The sequence below is a fragment of the Pogona vitticeps genome, chromosome 3 (genome assembly GCF_051106095.1).
Source record: "Pogona vitticeps strain Pit_001003342236 chromosome 3, PviZW2.1, whole genome shotgun sequence".
Classification (NCBI taxonomy): Eukaryota; Metazoa; Chordata; class Lepidosauria; order Squamata; family Agamidae; genus Pogona; species Pogona vitticeps.
The window spans coordinates 171,656,593-171,670,670 of NC_135785.1; the positions used below are offsets into that span (position 1 = coordinate 171,656,593).

General features: G+C 43.6%; 1 protein-coding gene across 4 annotated transcripts in view; it reads right to left on the reverse strand.

Moving 5' to 3' along the window:
• MAP4K4 (mitogen-activated protein kinase kinase kinase kinase 4) overlaps window positions 1-14,078 on the reverse strand; it is a 155,238-nt gene that overhangs the window by 11,103 nt on the left and 130,057 nt on the right. For 2 of the 4 annotated variants that reach the window (XM_072994508.2, XM_072994506.2), the window contains 6 exons: window positions 8,341-8,513; window positions 5,578-5,698; window positions 4,302-4,493; window positions 1,591-1,708; window positions 935-1,105; window positions 110-253 (listed from right to left, as the gene is read on the reverse strand). In XM_072994508.2, the coding sequence (XP_072850609.1) occupies window positions 110-253; window positions 935-1,105; window positions 1,591-1,708; window positions 4,302-4,493; window positions 5,578-5,698; window positions 8,341-8,513 (919 nt within the window). The remainder of the gene's footprint in view (window positions 1-109; window positions 254-934; window positions 1,106-1,590; window positions 1,709-4,301; window positions 4,494-5,577; window positions 5,699-8,340; window positions 8,514-14,078) is intronic. The other 2 variants (XM_072994510.2, XM_072994507.2) reach the window with 1 other exon arrangement.

The following is a 14,078-nucleotide window of genomic DNA, read 5'->3' on the forward strand; positions in this document are numbered from 1 at the left end:
TAGACGACGAACTGGATAGGGTAATGACTGAAATAGTACTTTCCAGATTATGTTACTTCACTATTCAGGAATGTCTTCAAATATTTTTAAAAAGAGAACCTTTATTTACCTGATATTGTCACTAACACATTCAGACCTTCAAGTACATCCATTTGCTGGAACCTTCTTCTGTTTATTAGCGGATATACCTTTCCTTGGCCACTCCTGTCCAGCAGCATCAGGCCACTCTCTGTTCCCACTAACAAATTAACCCCTAGGGTAAATAAGGTAAAAGTCAGGACACAAATTTTCTCTGCCAGGCACAGGATTTCTACATTTTCCCTGTTCTAAAAATATTCCCAAAAGCCTTTTTGCACAGCAGGAGATATAATGAGCTGTCAAATCCAAACGGCACAATCCTAAGGAACTGTGTGATGCAAGATTAAAAAATAACTTTAAATCAGAATTCATTTCCCTGGGATATTTCCATGATCTTTCCATAATTTCTTTAACATAGAAATCTTATTTCTAGGATTTTTTGCCAACCGGAAATGTTTACTTCTATGTAAACTGGCATACTAATTTACTTTCCATGAACTTCTGGCTTAGATCCTAACTCAGTGTGAGCCCATATATCTGCATAGGTCCTTAGTGGACCTCTTTAAATAGGATTATGTCTAGATATAACCCCATTGTACTGGAACCAGATTGAATGAGACCACTGAAATCTACAGAACTTAGTTTACTCATAACTTTGTCATATTGTACTAGTTTACTTTAGCCATGATTAAATCCAAATGGAACTCTTTTTCTGCTGACTATACTAAATTCACCCAGCAGGCCAATCTGAAAGCCACCCAGAAACAAGTCTTGTTCTTAAATTCCCAGTCAAATGTAAGCGCCTGGAACTTTTTGGAAAATATAGGAAAATAGCAGCCAGTATTGGATCCTGTACCCCATAACGCAGCACACAAAATCTCAGAATTGAATCTCTTCTTGTATTTGCGGATTTCTGGAGTGTCACTCTGTGGCCGTGTATTTGTAGGGTTTACATTAACAACGGATCCTTTCCTAGTTGGATCTTGCCTTATCGCCTCCGACCTCATTGCTTCACTAGAGAATCCTACTGCAGAGGGAAGGAGTGAGGGAAGGAAGGAACAAAATCCAAAACAATTTTTAAAATATGCATATAAACACAGATAGGCATGTATATTGTGTTACAGAGAAAAATTAGACATAAAGTATACACTTTCTGTTCAAACATACAGAAACATAAAACAAAAGCAAGTCACAAATATGGTCAACTTTCTAAATGTTTTTTACTAAATAGCTTTTACAATATCCTGTACTCTTTTCATTTTGTCTAACAAGAGTAGGAAGGCCATTCTCTGTAGCCCTCATTGGTGGAACTCGCTTTAAACACAAAAATCTGCATGACTCTGCATTTTGGCCTTTTTATGTTTCTCCTGCACAACATCTGGCTCTGTAATATCCAGCCTGATGAGGAATTACATGGAGGCAAAAGTTAGCTTATGTGTGTGATATTCTCTGCAGTTTAATAAAGGCATGATCCACCAATATCGTCGGATCGCGGCTATTTGTATGACTCACCCACAGATGTCACAGTCGTTCCACTAGATGGAGAGATCTGTAGTAGCCTGGGGTCTATAAAAGGTGTAAAGGAGGAGGAAGATTTGTGTTTCTGCAGTGTGTTACTAGCGGACTGAGTCTGCAATATAAATTTCAGATTCATTAATGACCACAATGTAGACCATTATGATTAAATACAAAGAAAATTCATTCCAACTGATATCGGACAGCACTGTTTTAAGAAGCCTTCTCGTCCCCCTTCCCCAAGTGCTACCTACTTCTCAGCAGCATCAATCGCATCTTCAAATAAGCAAATTTTCTAAACATTGCTACAAAATGTTCAGCTCAAGATCCAGCTCTTTTTCAGAATGTTGACCAAAATCAGCTCAAGACAGAGATGACTCTTTTCTTGCTGAAATAGGAACTGTCTATTCTGTAAACCTTTCCCCCCGCACCCCCTACTCTGCTTTTCATAATCCCATTATAAGATTCCCTGCTTTTTGTTGTCACAGAGCCAGTGAGAAATGGGAGGGATACAAGCTCCAAATGGAACACGATTAGAGCAACTGGGAATCAAGCAATCAGTTCTAAGATTTTAACAGATGGCTAATTTTAAGATAGTTCTTGCACTTTCTTAGATCTGTCTTTTGAAAACTGAGACTCTTGCCAGAAAACTGCAGCAGGTTCTTCCACCATCATTTCTCAAAGGGAGATAAAAAAAGAAAAAAGAAACCTGTGTCAAGGGTATGTGAGGGTATGTGAGAACACTGACAGGAAGGCACTGGTGCGTTTTGTTGTTAAAAACACTAAAATGATGAACACAAACAAAAGAAGAAAAGTGAAACTGTTAACAAGTGGAAGTGGAGTGACTTAGAAAATCTACCACCCCCCTTGGCTGTGTGAGTTAAGTATTATAGGGAAAACACTGCACATTAAAGCAGAATGACAGGAGTTAAAATTAATTACGTGTTGTTTAAATGTTGCTACAGACAAAAAAAAGAGAGGGAAGAGTGAATTTATGTTTTAACTTATTTTATGCATTTTGGGTTAGTTCTAGGCTCTGTAAAACGTCTTACTGTTGGAGATCTTTTACCCTCATTCATACTGGCAGTTGCACACGCAACTCTGGTTTTTAAACATTTCACATGATCTAATCTTTCTTAATTTGAAAGACAGCTCCCTGTATTACTATGGTTTTGTTTGTTAACTGTACCACAACACCACAATTAGAGGGGGGTATAGTACAGTAGGACCCCTGTACCCATGGAATTAGTATCTGTGGTTTTAATATCTGTAGTTTACTGCAGCTCCATTTACAACATACAAGGGAGTGGGCCTGTGGCATTTGCCCTACCTCCTTGTATGTTGTATACAGGGTTCACTACTATCCATAGTTTTAGGCATTCATGTTAGATTATTGCTTACAGATATGGGAGTCCTACTGTATACAGTGTGTGTATGTGTGTATATACCACATTCACCCAGGATGCCAATTTGAATATATATATATATATGGTTTCTCTCTTACACACTTGGGAGTCTGAAGCTGAAGACAGATTTAACATAGAGATCCTCAAGCTAAGGTCTCAGTTTGGCTACTCCACGCAATTTCCTTCTTCTTTTCAAGATGTACAAAATTATTCCAGGGATTGGGTGTGGCATTCTCAGCACATCACGAGGACTAGCCAATCAGTGCTGTAAATAGCTTGCTTCTGACTGAAAACTGTAGAAGGCTTTTAAAGAGAGTATGATCCTAAATAAGTATTTTTGAACTGAAAGTAATGAGGACACTTCCAGAACAGACTCCCCTCTCTAAAAATGGTGTAATGGGGACCCAGCCTGAGTTATATTTTGTCCATTCTCCTCTTATTGATACAAATGTTTTCAAAACGTTCTACCCATATGAAAACCTCATTTCATTAAATAAACTGTTACTATTTAACTTATATTACATTTACAAGAACTCCTAGGGGAAACACTCAACATATACTTTTTCCTACCACTAGATGGACTTAACAATCTGCAAACATTAGAATAGTGATGTCACAGGAGAAATATTTCTCATTTTACAGACACCCTTCAGAACTCTACTGTTGTGGCAAAAAATATATATCAATATTTCCATCTAACAGACAACAGGCAATAAATTAAGAACAATCCTAAGAATTCAGAGAGCAGAGCTTTCCTGACAACCAGTACAGTAAATTGCTCATTCCCATTCCCATACAGAAATTTCTAAAAAGCAGCCTCTTGTGGTAAGGCTGGAGAAAGCTTCCTTCCTAATACAGTGCTCCATTTCCCCCAAAGCAAGGGCCCTCTACATGCGTATTACTCCATACTAAGCTAAACCAGGCAGTATTATTATAATGGGGTGGGGGAACGGGGAGCCAGATTACCCTAAAATGATTTTTCAAAGTCTTCCATTTGCCCCAAAATAGCATTTAATCCAATGTCAAAATAGCAATCATTTTAGCTTATATAAAAGCCATGCAATTAAGGACTCATTGTAGAAAGCAAGAGTAGTCAACTGGCATGTTTGCGGGAAAACTGTTCTAGAGTTAAGGAGTTTGATACAGAAGAACTGAAATGTGTTATTTTGGGAAAGTGAGGGAGGGGTGAGTGACAGAAGAAGAGCAGCAAAAGGGACATTGGCTGGAGCTCCTCTGAACACTAGCTATTAGGCAATACATCTCTAATCCTATGAAAGCAGCCAGCTGTGGTGCAAGACATACCTCATTAGCAGTTAGCTTGTCCTGGGGTGCCTGTGGGGACATGGTGGGTGTCGGCTGGCTGGAGGATGGGGAGGAAGAGGTGGAGGAAGTGGAGGAGGAATGGCTTTGCTGTAAGAGATCTGGCAAGAGGTGAATGCGACCGGCAAAGCCATTGCTCTCATGATGGCTGGCACGCTTTGTGTCAACTGTACTCTGTAGAAAAAACAGGCACACTTGTCTTGCTCAAGTGCTGCGTAAAAGGTCTAGACTCCCTAGCAGACTGACCTACTTCTAAGGTTTCAACCCATGCATTCATGAACCATGGCTTGACGCCTTAGTTAGAAAGGTGGGCCACAGTGAAAAGAATAACTAGAAGAGCCAGGCTTATGATTATTTGGGGAGGGTTCTCTGGCAGAATCAGACTTCCTTTTTTTTTTCACCTGCACATTCAGTTACCATTGGCCAGATCTATGCTATCGCACCAAACCTGCATGCTCCCTAAGGTTCTTCTCAAGATCCTGTTTGCATTTAGTTTCGGTTTCCAGTCAAGATCAGATAAAATGCTGGAAATGTCTGGTCAATGTCCTAATTCAGCTCTTTAAATAATAAGCAGGGCACCTGACGGAAACTTAGGGGCTCAGTTATGATACTGATGTTTTCCTGGAAAACTGGAAGACTGTAGCCAGAAAAGGTTTTTGTCCTACCCACTACTGGACTGAACATATCAGGAGGTTCAAGAAAGAGGGAAGGAATTATTATTGTTCCTTAAGTGTTCTATGCACATTTTAAGACAGGAGGATCTTGACTCATTAGTTCTATACCTAAACGTAAGTAGCCTTGGCATCATGAACTGCATGAGCAGAAAACCTCTTGGGAAACCTATGTAACCTGCTCTGAACTCCTTCAGAGGGATAACATGGTATCAGTGTAATTGATTTAAAACAAACTGGATGATCCCTTCTTTCAATGTTTCAATCTATCCCACTGCTAGTTGTTTCACCTTCTCTTAAGATGCCAACAGAGGATTTAAAGATAAAGAATCACAACAAAGGTTTCTTCCTGGTGCCTACGGCTCTTTTAACCCTGATCCTGGACACAATCTGCACAGCGCTGTAAAGTGTCGACCAAAGGCATGTGAAACAACGTGTGGGAAACTCTCATTACTTCTGCTCGCTCTGTACGTCTGTGGGTATTGTCTGTGTCTATAACTCCTGCAACTGGCCTTGCGTAGAGAAAGCCCTTGGAAGAATGGGCAAGTTAATGAGGAAGCTAGCGGCACTCTGAAAGACTGCATTACCTGTCGGACAATTAAAGTGCCCTCCTTGGAAGGAGTCATGGCAGGTTCACTCTCCACGTCATCATGCACAATCATCGTTTTCACCGACTCAGTTTCCCCATTGCTGAGGTTTAGAGTGGATCTGTGTGGCAAGAAGGAACATTATCATTATGTGCTCAGATGCTGGTTCTTGTTTTATTCTTATTCTTTGGCATTCGCAACTATACTTCAAGGACTTCAGTCGTGATCTGTTTAACATAAGCACTAAGGCGAAATCATCACAGAAGAAAACTAAGGCACAAGCCCATTAATTCTGGAGAACTTGTACCTGTAAGCAACCATTCAATCTGATGCCTGTGAAAAGCAAGATTTGCCTCTACGTATGTTGACTGGCGTGGAAGCTTTCGTGAACTGAGTTTGTTCTTCTCCTGTCTTTCATAGTTTCAACAGACTTTTTTACTAGAACAAAGTTATATTCCTACAGCTAACTTGAATTCACTTACAAATATGCACTTTCCAATTCTTAAGACATCCACATTTGGATGGAAGCATGCATCCCCCTTTCACTATTTTTAAACGGCCTGCAGCCAATTTTTTTTAGCATTATGTCTACAGTTTACTGTGCAAAAGTATTTTCCCAGCAACTAGATTTTTTTTTCTATTTTCAGTTGCCATTATGCCACAAAATGGTAAAGCTGGCTTCCAGATACCCCAAAATTGCCCATCCTTGCTCTACATCTTCTAGTTCTATCGATTATCCTACTAAAAGAGTGGTTCTAGACTTTTGGAATCCAATTCCCAGCACCTTTGACCTCTGGCCCTGCTAACTTTTTGGAGTTGCAGTCAAAAACATCTGGAAATCATTGCTGTGATAGAATACATACATAGGAGAAAGGTAATGGTGTATTTTGTATGTGTAAGTGCATATCTGCCTGTCTGGGCTCTTGTACGAGATCACTGAATTTGCAAAAAACCCAAAGGTACAGTATATGATATACAGTGGAACCTCGACTTACGAACGTCCCTACCTACGAACATTTTGAATTACGAACGGCTTTGTTCGCAAAAATCTGCATTGACTTGTGAATGGAGCCTCGATCTACGAACGAAAAAAAGGCAGGGGAAAAGGGTGGGAAATCCAAATTTCCCCTGCCTTTTTTTCATTCCGTTCAAATTGCTGGTGGTGAAGTGGCTGCACTTTTGCCCCAACAGTTAGGAAAAGGGACCCGCAGGAGCTCTCTGATGGTGGCGGGGGACCCCAGGGAGGTCTCCTAGGGCTTCCCCGCCGTGATCGTAGGCCTCCTGGGGGTTCGATCGTGGCGGTGGCGGAATCCCGGGAGGTCTCCAATCGCAGCGGGGAAGCCCTGGGAGACCTCCTGGGGTCCGACTGCGGCGGCGGAAAAGGGCGGGAAATTGAAAATTGCTCCCCTGCCACCACAATCGGACCCCCAGGAGGCCTCCGGAGACCTCCAAAGGCGCCAATCGCGGTGGCGGCGGACCCCTAGGAGGTCTCCCAGGGCTGTGGGGAAGCCCTGGGAGACCTCCTAGGAGTCCGCCGCCACCGCGATTGGCTGCCTCGATTGGAGGCAGCGGTCACCCAGCGCCGGGAGGCTTGAGCTGGCCAGGTTTCTTCAGCTGCTTCCCTCTCACCTCCCACTCGCTCCTTGCTGCCCTCCGCCATTTGAATTTGACACCATGGGCTCACGGAGTAAGTGGGAGGTGAGCTGGGAGGCAAGCAGCCGAAATCTGGCCAGCTCAAGTCTCCCGGCGCTGGGCTACCGCTGCCTCTGCTGCGGCCAAGCGGCCGAAGCACCCTAGCCAGGCTCAAGCCTCGCGGTGGCAGTGACTGCAGTGGCAGGGGACCCCCCAGGAGGCTTCAGACCAGTAAGTTCTGCTTTTTTTCTTTTAAAAAAGTTGATCTGGGTGGATTTAGGCTGGGGGGTTATGTTTCTGTGGTGGGGGTTTTTTTGGGGGGGGTGTGATTTTTTTTTTGCAGTCCCAGTGTGGGACTTGCTCCAATGTTTATTTTTTTGAATTTGTTTGTTTGGTGGTTTTTTGTTTGTTTTTTTTGTTTTTTGGCAGTCCCAGCATGGGACTTGCAGTTTGTTTGTTTGGTTTTTTTTGGGGGGGGGTTGTATTTTTTTTCTTCCCCCAGAACGTATTAATCGGTTTTCAATGCATTCCTACGGGAAATGGTGCCTCAACCTATGAACTTTTCGACTTGTGAACACTGTTACAATACGGACTAAGTTTAAAAGTCGAGGTACCACTGTATAACATTTGCAGTGGATTAAAAGAAAAACTTTCAAGAGTGTATATTCAAGAATTATTTCTTTCATGTTCAATCCACATTACTTTTTTTGTACTTTACATTCACTGTTTACCTTATATTTATAAGTACAGGGTATGTGTGTAATCCTCCTGTATTTTTGACATGTTTTACAAATTGTAACCTCTTCCATATAGATATTGATTTTCTCACATTTGTTATACCTCCCTCTGAATTTTTTTCCCAGTTTGTTAAAAGATCTTTCACAAAGTATGGTTTCCAGAATTGAACAGAGTAATGGAGGTTCTGCTAAAATGCATAAAATTGAAACTGTTTTGTAAGAAAAGAAATAAAAACTTTTTCCCTCTAGTGTTCTCTAGATGTGCAGGGCTACAACTTTATTGGCTATACTGACTGTGGATGATGGGACTTGAAATCAAACACATCTGGAAAGCATCAATTGGGGGAAAAGACTGCATTCATAAATTACACCAGGAAAAAGAGGGGAAACTGACGCTGCTCTAGCATCTTCTGGTCCAGATGTTGATTCATCAACTTCTTGCTCGATGTCATCATCATCTTCATCTGTTGTCCCTGATTCTTCACTGGATGAAGAATAATCCGTCACTTTATGGGGAGGTCGCACATCTTCCACTGCCCTTAATTCCTTTGCTAAAGCAGTTAAATCCTAGCAGAAAAAGCAGAGGAGAGTAATGACCAGTGCACAAAAGGATGTAAGCAAATGGACAACAACACCGCACCCATTTAAGCATAACTGCTATATTGACTTTATAATCTTGTATTTTTTATTTTAGAAAACATAATAATTACTATTGTGGTGTGCATGGAATAAAGCTGTTTTATAACTTAGTGTTTTTTGTCCGATGTTCCAAAAAGCAATTAGAAAACAAAACCCTCACATCGTACTGTATCATACTTAGAAACAGGTAGCAAAGTTATGTTACTATTACAACAGCTATATGAAAACAATAGAAGTTAATTATTCTCAATGGCCCGGATCCTAAGGCAAGTGAACCTGAAGTCCACAGAAGGAAGGTTTCTCTTTCCTCCACCTCCATCTACCACTTACAATCCCGTCACCCACAATCTCTCCAGAAGATCGACGGGCTTTCTTTAACAATTTGGGAAGGAGAATTGGGTAAGGGAAGAATAAATTAACTTTCTTTATCTCCATGCGACAGGATAAAGACATTTGCATTGTATGAGTCGTGGGGGTATGTTCTGATCCCACAGAGATTTGTAACATATTGCTGGGAACTAAAACATCCATGTTCAAAGAGGTGATAGAGTGTGCACATCATGAAAACACAAGACAAATTTTAAAAATAAATGAAATGAAGAGAAAGGTTACCTACCTGTAACCATGGTTCTTCTAGTGGACCTCTGTGAATTCACACAAACAGGTTTCTTCCGCTCTTGCGCAGGATATCTTGGAAGTTTCGAGAGCTTAAAAAAGAGTAACAATTAAGATACCCCCCCGGGGCGCAAGCTCCGCCTCCTCAACATTCCTCTCGGTTCCTCTACAGTCCGCCGTTGTCAAGTAGAACAGATCTAATAATAAGCAACATGACAGACAGAGGGGAGGAAGGGAGGGATGTGTGAATTCACAGAGGTCCACTAGAAGAACCATGGTTACAGGTAGACAACCTTTCTTTCTTCATAGTGGCCTCTGTGAATGCACACAAAATGGGTGACTGACAAGCTCACTTACAGGATGGAGGGCCATTATGGAAGCACAGATGTCAGTATAGCCCTGCTGAATGCAGCATCTTTTTTGCCTCTGACGTCGAGGCGATAGTGCTTCGTAAACATCAATGGGTTGGACCAAGTGGCTGCTCTGCAAATGCTTTGCACTTCAATTCCACGGTGTGGTGCAGTCAATGTCGAGGCTGCTCGGGTAGAGTGTGCTTTCAGATGGTGTGGTATCGACTTGCCGGAGAGTTCATAGGCTAGCTATATAGCTTGAACTATCCATCTGGATATAGTCTGCGTTGATGCTGGAGCACCTCTGTTGGGTCCATGGTAGCAGATGAATAACCTAAGTGATTGTCGAAACTGTTTCGTTCTGTCGATATAGAAAGCCAAAGCTCGTTCGACATCTAGTGTGTGGAGCTTGCACTCGAGCAGGGTGGACAGAGAAGGAAACAATGTTGGTAGCACTATCGGTTGATTCATATGAAATTCAGATACTATCTTGGGTAGAAATAAGACATCAAAGTATAGGGTCACCTTGTCCGGATGAAGTTGTAGATATGGAAGATCAGATCTTAAAGCTGCCAATTCACCAGCTCTTTTTGCTGATGTGATTGCAACCAAGAAGATAGTCTTTAAGGACAGTAATTTTTCATTACAGGTGGCCATTGGTTCAAATGGGGGCTTGGTTCGTACTTCCAGAATTAGTTGTAAAGACCATTGGGGAATGATGTGTTGTGTCAGCAGTCTGATATTCTGAAGACTCTTCATAAATCTTTTAAGGGTAGAGTGAGAGAAAAGTCGGGCGTACCGGGAATGGGGTGGTTGACGAGCCACTGTAGCTGAGATGAAGGTACAGTAAGTATTGTCTTGAGCAGGACTGGGATTGGAGTCAAGCTCTTGGATTCTGTAAATTTTATGAAGGATTTCCATTTGTTCTCATATAGTCTCCTAGTAGACGGTTTCCTGGCCCTTTCTAGAATTCTGTGGAAGTCAGGGTGACCCTCCACACTGCCAGACTCAGCGAGTGAACGTCCAGGAGAGGAACAGAACCGCTGTTCTGGAATAGGAGGTTCGGTATCAACGGTAAGTGGACTTTGAGGTGAGTAAACCATGGTTGGTGGGGCCATCATGGTGCAATCATGATAGCATCTGCCCAATGTTGAATGGCCCTGACGATTGTCCTTTGGATCATTCGTATTGTTGGGAAGATGTAGAGAAGTTCTCCTGTCCAGTCTTTCATAAAGGCATCTCCCAGCGACTTGATGTCGATGCCTGCTCTCGAGCAGTATCTGGGGCATTTGGTATTGTATCGAGCAGCGAAAAGGTCTAGTGTCGGGTAGCCCCACCAGCGACAAATGTCCTGAAAAATGGACTCATCTAGTGTCCATTCATGCATGCAGGTGGGCAGTCTGCTCAGGTGGTCTGCTAGTTGTCTTCCGTCAAAATGTGGATAGCCTGTGGGAAAATGTGGTGGAGACGGCACCATTCCCAGAAGTCCATCGTGAGGTGCAGGAGGGGTATAGAGTGTGTGCCTCCCTGTTTGTTTACATAATGCATTGCCATGGTTTTGTCTGTCACGAGCTGAACTGCTTTTCCTTTGATACAAGGTAGAAAGGCTTGAAATGCCATTATTATGGCCAACATCTCTAGTTGATTTATATGAAGTCTCCTCTTTTTCTCCATAGGCCATGTATTCGAAGTTCCTGGCAATGCACTCCCCATCCCGAAGGACTCGCATCTGTGGTCACCTGTATCAAGAAGCGCAGCGGCTTGAAAAGCCTGCCCACTGTCAGGTTCTGGATGATGTCCACCAGGTAAGTTGGTCTGCCAATTCTGGGGTCACCAGCAGACACTTCAATTGATGGTGTAGTATTGGGTTGAACAGGGATAGAAACCATGCCTGTAGTGATCTCATTTTGAGTCTTGTGTGGATGACAACCGTGGTTGTGGCTGCCATAAGACCTAGTAGATGTTGTGCTTTGTGGGCTGATACAATTGCGTATGGTTGGAATAGGTGAATGGCATTTTGTATCTTTATGATTCTTTGTAAAGGTAGGAACGCTCTTGCTTTTATAGAGTCCAGGTCCGCTCCGATGTAGTTGATCATCTGTGAAGGTTCTAGTTGGGATTTGTCGAGATTTATTCTCAAGCCCAACCTTTGAAGAGTGTCCATAGTGATTCCTGTGGCTTCCATGGCATCATGATAGGAGCGAGCTACTATAAGACAGTCGTTGACGTAGGCGAAGATTGTAATCCCTCTGAGTCCAAGGTACTCCACAATGGGGGCAATGCATTTCATAAATGTTCTCGGGGCCATTGACAGTTCGAAAGGTAGGGCACAGAATTGGTAGGTCGTGTTCTCAAATCGAAACCTGAGAAACGTTTGATGAGTAGGGTGTATCATTATGTGGAAGCAGACGTCCTTCAAATCTTTCTCTTTTTTTCTAATTTATGAAAATTATGTTATATGTTATGGTGTGTGTGTGTTTGTGTGTGTATATATATATGTGTGTATATATATGTGTATGTGTGTGTGTATGTATATATAAGTATATGTATATATATATATGTGTGTGTATATATATATATGTATGTGTGTGTGTATATATACAGTGGTGCCTCGCATAACGATGTTAATTGGTTCCAGAAAAAAAAACGTTATGTGAAAACATCGTTATGTGAAGCAACATTTCCCATAGGAATGCATTGAAAACCGGTTAATCCGTTCCAATTGGAACTGATTATCCGGTTTTCTCTCTCCCCCCGCGGCTTGGATCTGACCCACGGCGGCTACCTCAGCCATGGCTGGACTCCCTAGAGTCCGGCCATGGCTGGGGTAGCTGCCGCGGCTCGGATCCAAGCCCCGCTGCTCAGCTGGGGGAAAATGTCGGCAGTGGGCTGCGGCCTCAGAAGGACCCCGAAGCCACCGTCCCCTCCCGACAATTCCCTTCCGAGCTCCGGGGACAGGCTGGGGGGTGGATCGGGAAGCTTGAAGCCTCCCAGCGCTGCTTACCCAGGTCGTTCCCGGACTTCCAGAAGTCCGGGAACAGCCTGGGTAAGCAGCGCGGAGAGGCTTCAAGCTCCCCGATTCACCCCCCAGCCTGTCCCCGATGCTTGAAGCCTCCCCGCGCCGCCTACCCAGCCCGTTCTCGGACACCTAGGTGTCCGAGAACAGCCTGGGTAGGCGGCGCGGGGAGGCTACCGGCATCGGAGACAGGCTGGGGGGGTGGACCGGGGAGCTTGAAGCCTCTCCGCGCCGCCTACCCCGGCCGTTCCCGGACTTCTGGAAGTCCGGGAACGACCTGGGTAAGCAGCGCTGGGAGGCTTCAAGCTTCCCGATCCACCCCCCAGCCTGTCCCCGCCGCTTAAAGCCTCCTTGCGCCGCCTACCCAGCCCGTTCTCGGACACCTAGGTATCCGAGAACGGGCTGGGTAGGCGGCGGGGGAGGCTACTGGCATTGGAGAACAGGCTGGGGGGTGGACCGGGAAGCTTGAAGCCTCCCAGCGCTGCTTACCCAGGTCGTTCCCGGACTTCCAGAAGGCCGCTCAGCTGGGGGAAAATGGTGTGTGTGTGTGTGTGTGTGTGTGTGTGTGTGTGTGTGTGTGTGTGTGTGTGTGTGTGTGTGTGTGTGTGTGTGTGTGTGTGTGTGTGTGTGTGTGTGTGTGTGTGTGTGTGTGTGTGTGTGTGTGTGTGTGTGTGTGTATGTATATGTATAGGCGGAGTATAAATAAAATAAAATAAATCAATCAATCAATGGCCATGAACCAATTTCCCTGGGATAGAAGAGGGATAATGGTATCAAGGGATAGCATATGGAATTTTCTAAGATATATAAATTTGTTAAGTCATCTCAGGTCCAGAATGGGTCAAAGACCTCCATCCCTTTTAGGAACTGTGAAATAGCGGGAGTAGAACCCCTCATTTAGGTCAGATGGTGGTACTCTGACTATAGCACACCTCTGGAGGAATGATGATATTTCCTCTTGTAGTGCTAGTGAAAACAGTGTGCTCTTGATAGGGTTTGGTAGTGGAATCCTAAAGAATTCAGTAAGGTAGCCCTTCTACATGATAGACAGGACCCATTTGTCAGTTGTTATCCGCTGCCATTCTGATAGGAATGGAGAAAGTCTCGTAGGGCTAGCTGGGTTGTAATGATTAAGAGTAGTACTTACCCTTTCACTGCTGCTTATGAAAGGGCTGTCTGATGTTTTGAAGTTGCTGCTGTCTGAACTGTGAAGTAGCAGTATGCGTTGGTTGGTAAGGGCTTTCTTGAGGCTGCTGCTTATGCGAGCAAAAGGGTTGATATTGATACTGTTGTTGTTGGTAGTATGGCTTTCTGTAGGAACGTTTTTTATATTGATAGGGCTGTTGTGGAACATAAGACTTTGCTGTCTTTCTCATGGATGTTTTCCATCATGTAATCCGTTTTGGTGTTGAATAGACCCGCGGCATCGAACGGAAGGTCTTCAATCCTACCCTTGGTCTTACCAACGATGTAGGCTGATCTAAGCCAGGTGTGTCTTCTAACTCCTATCGA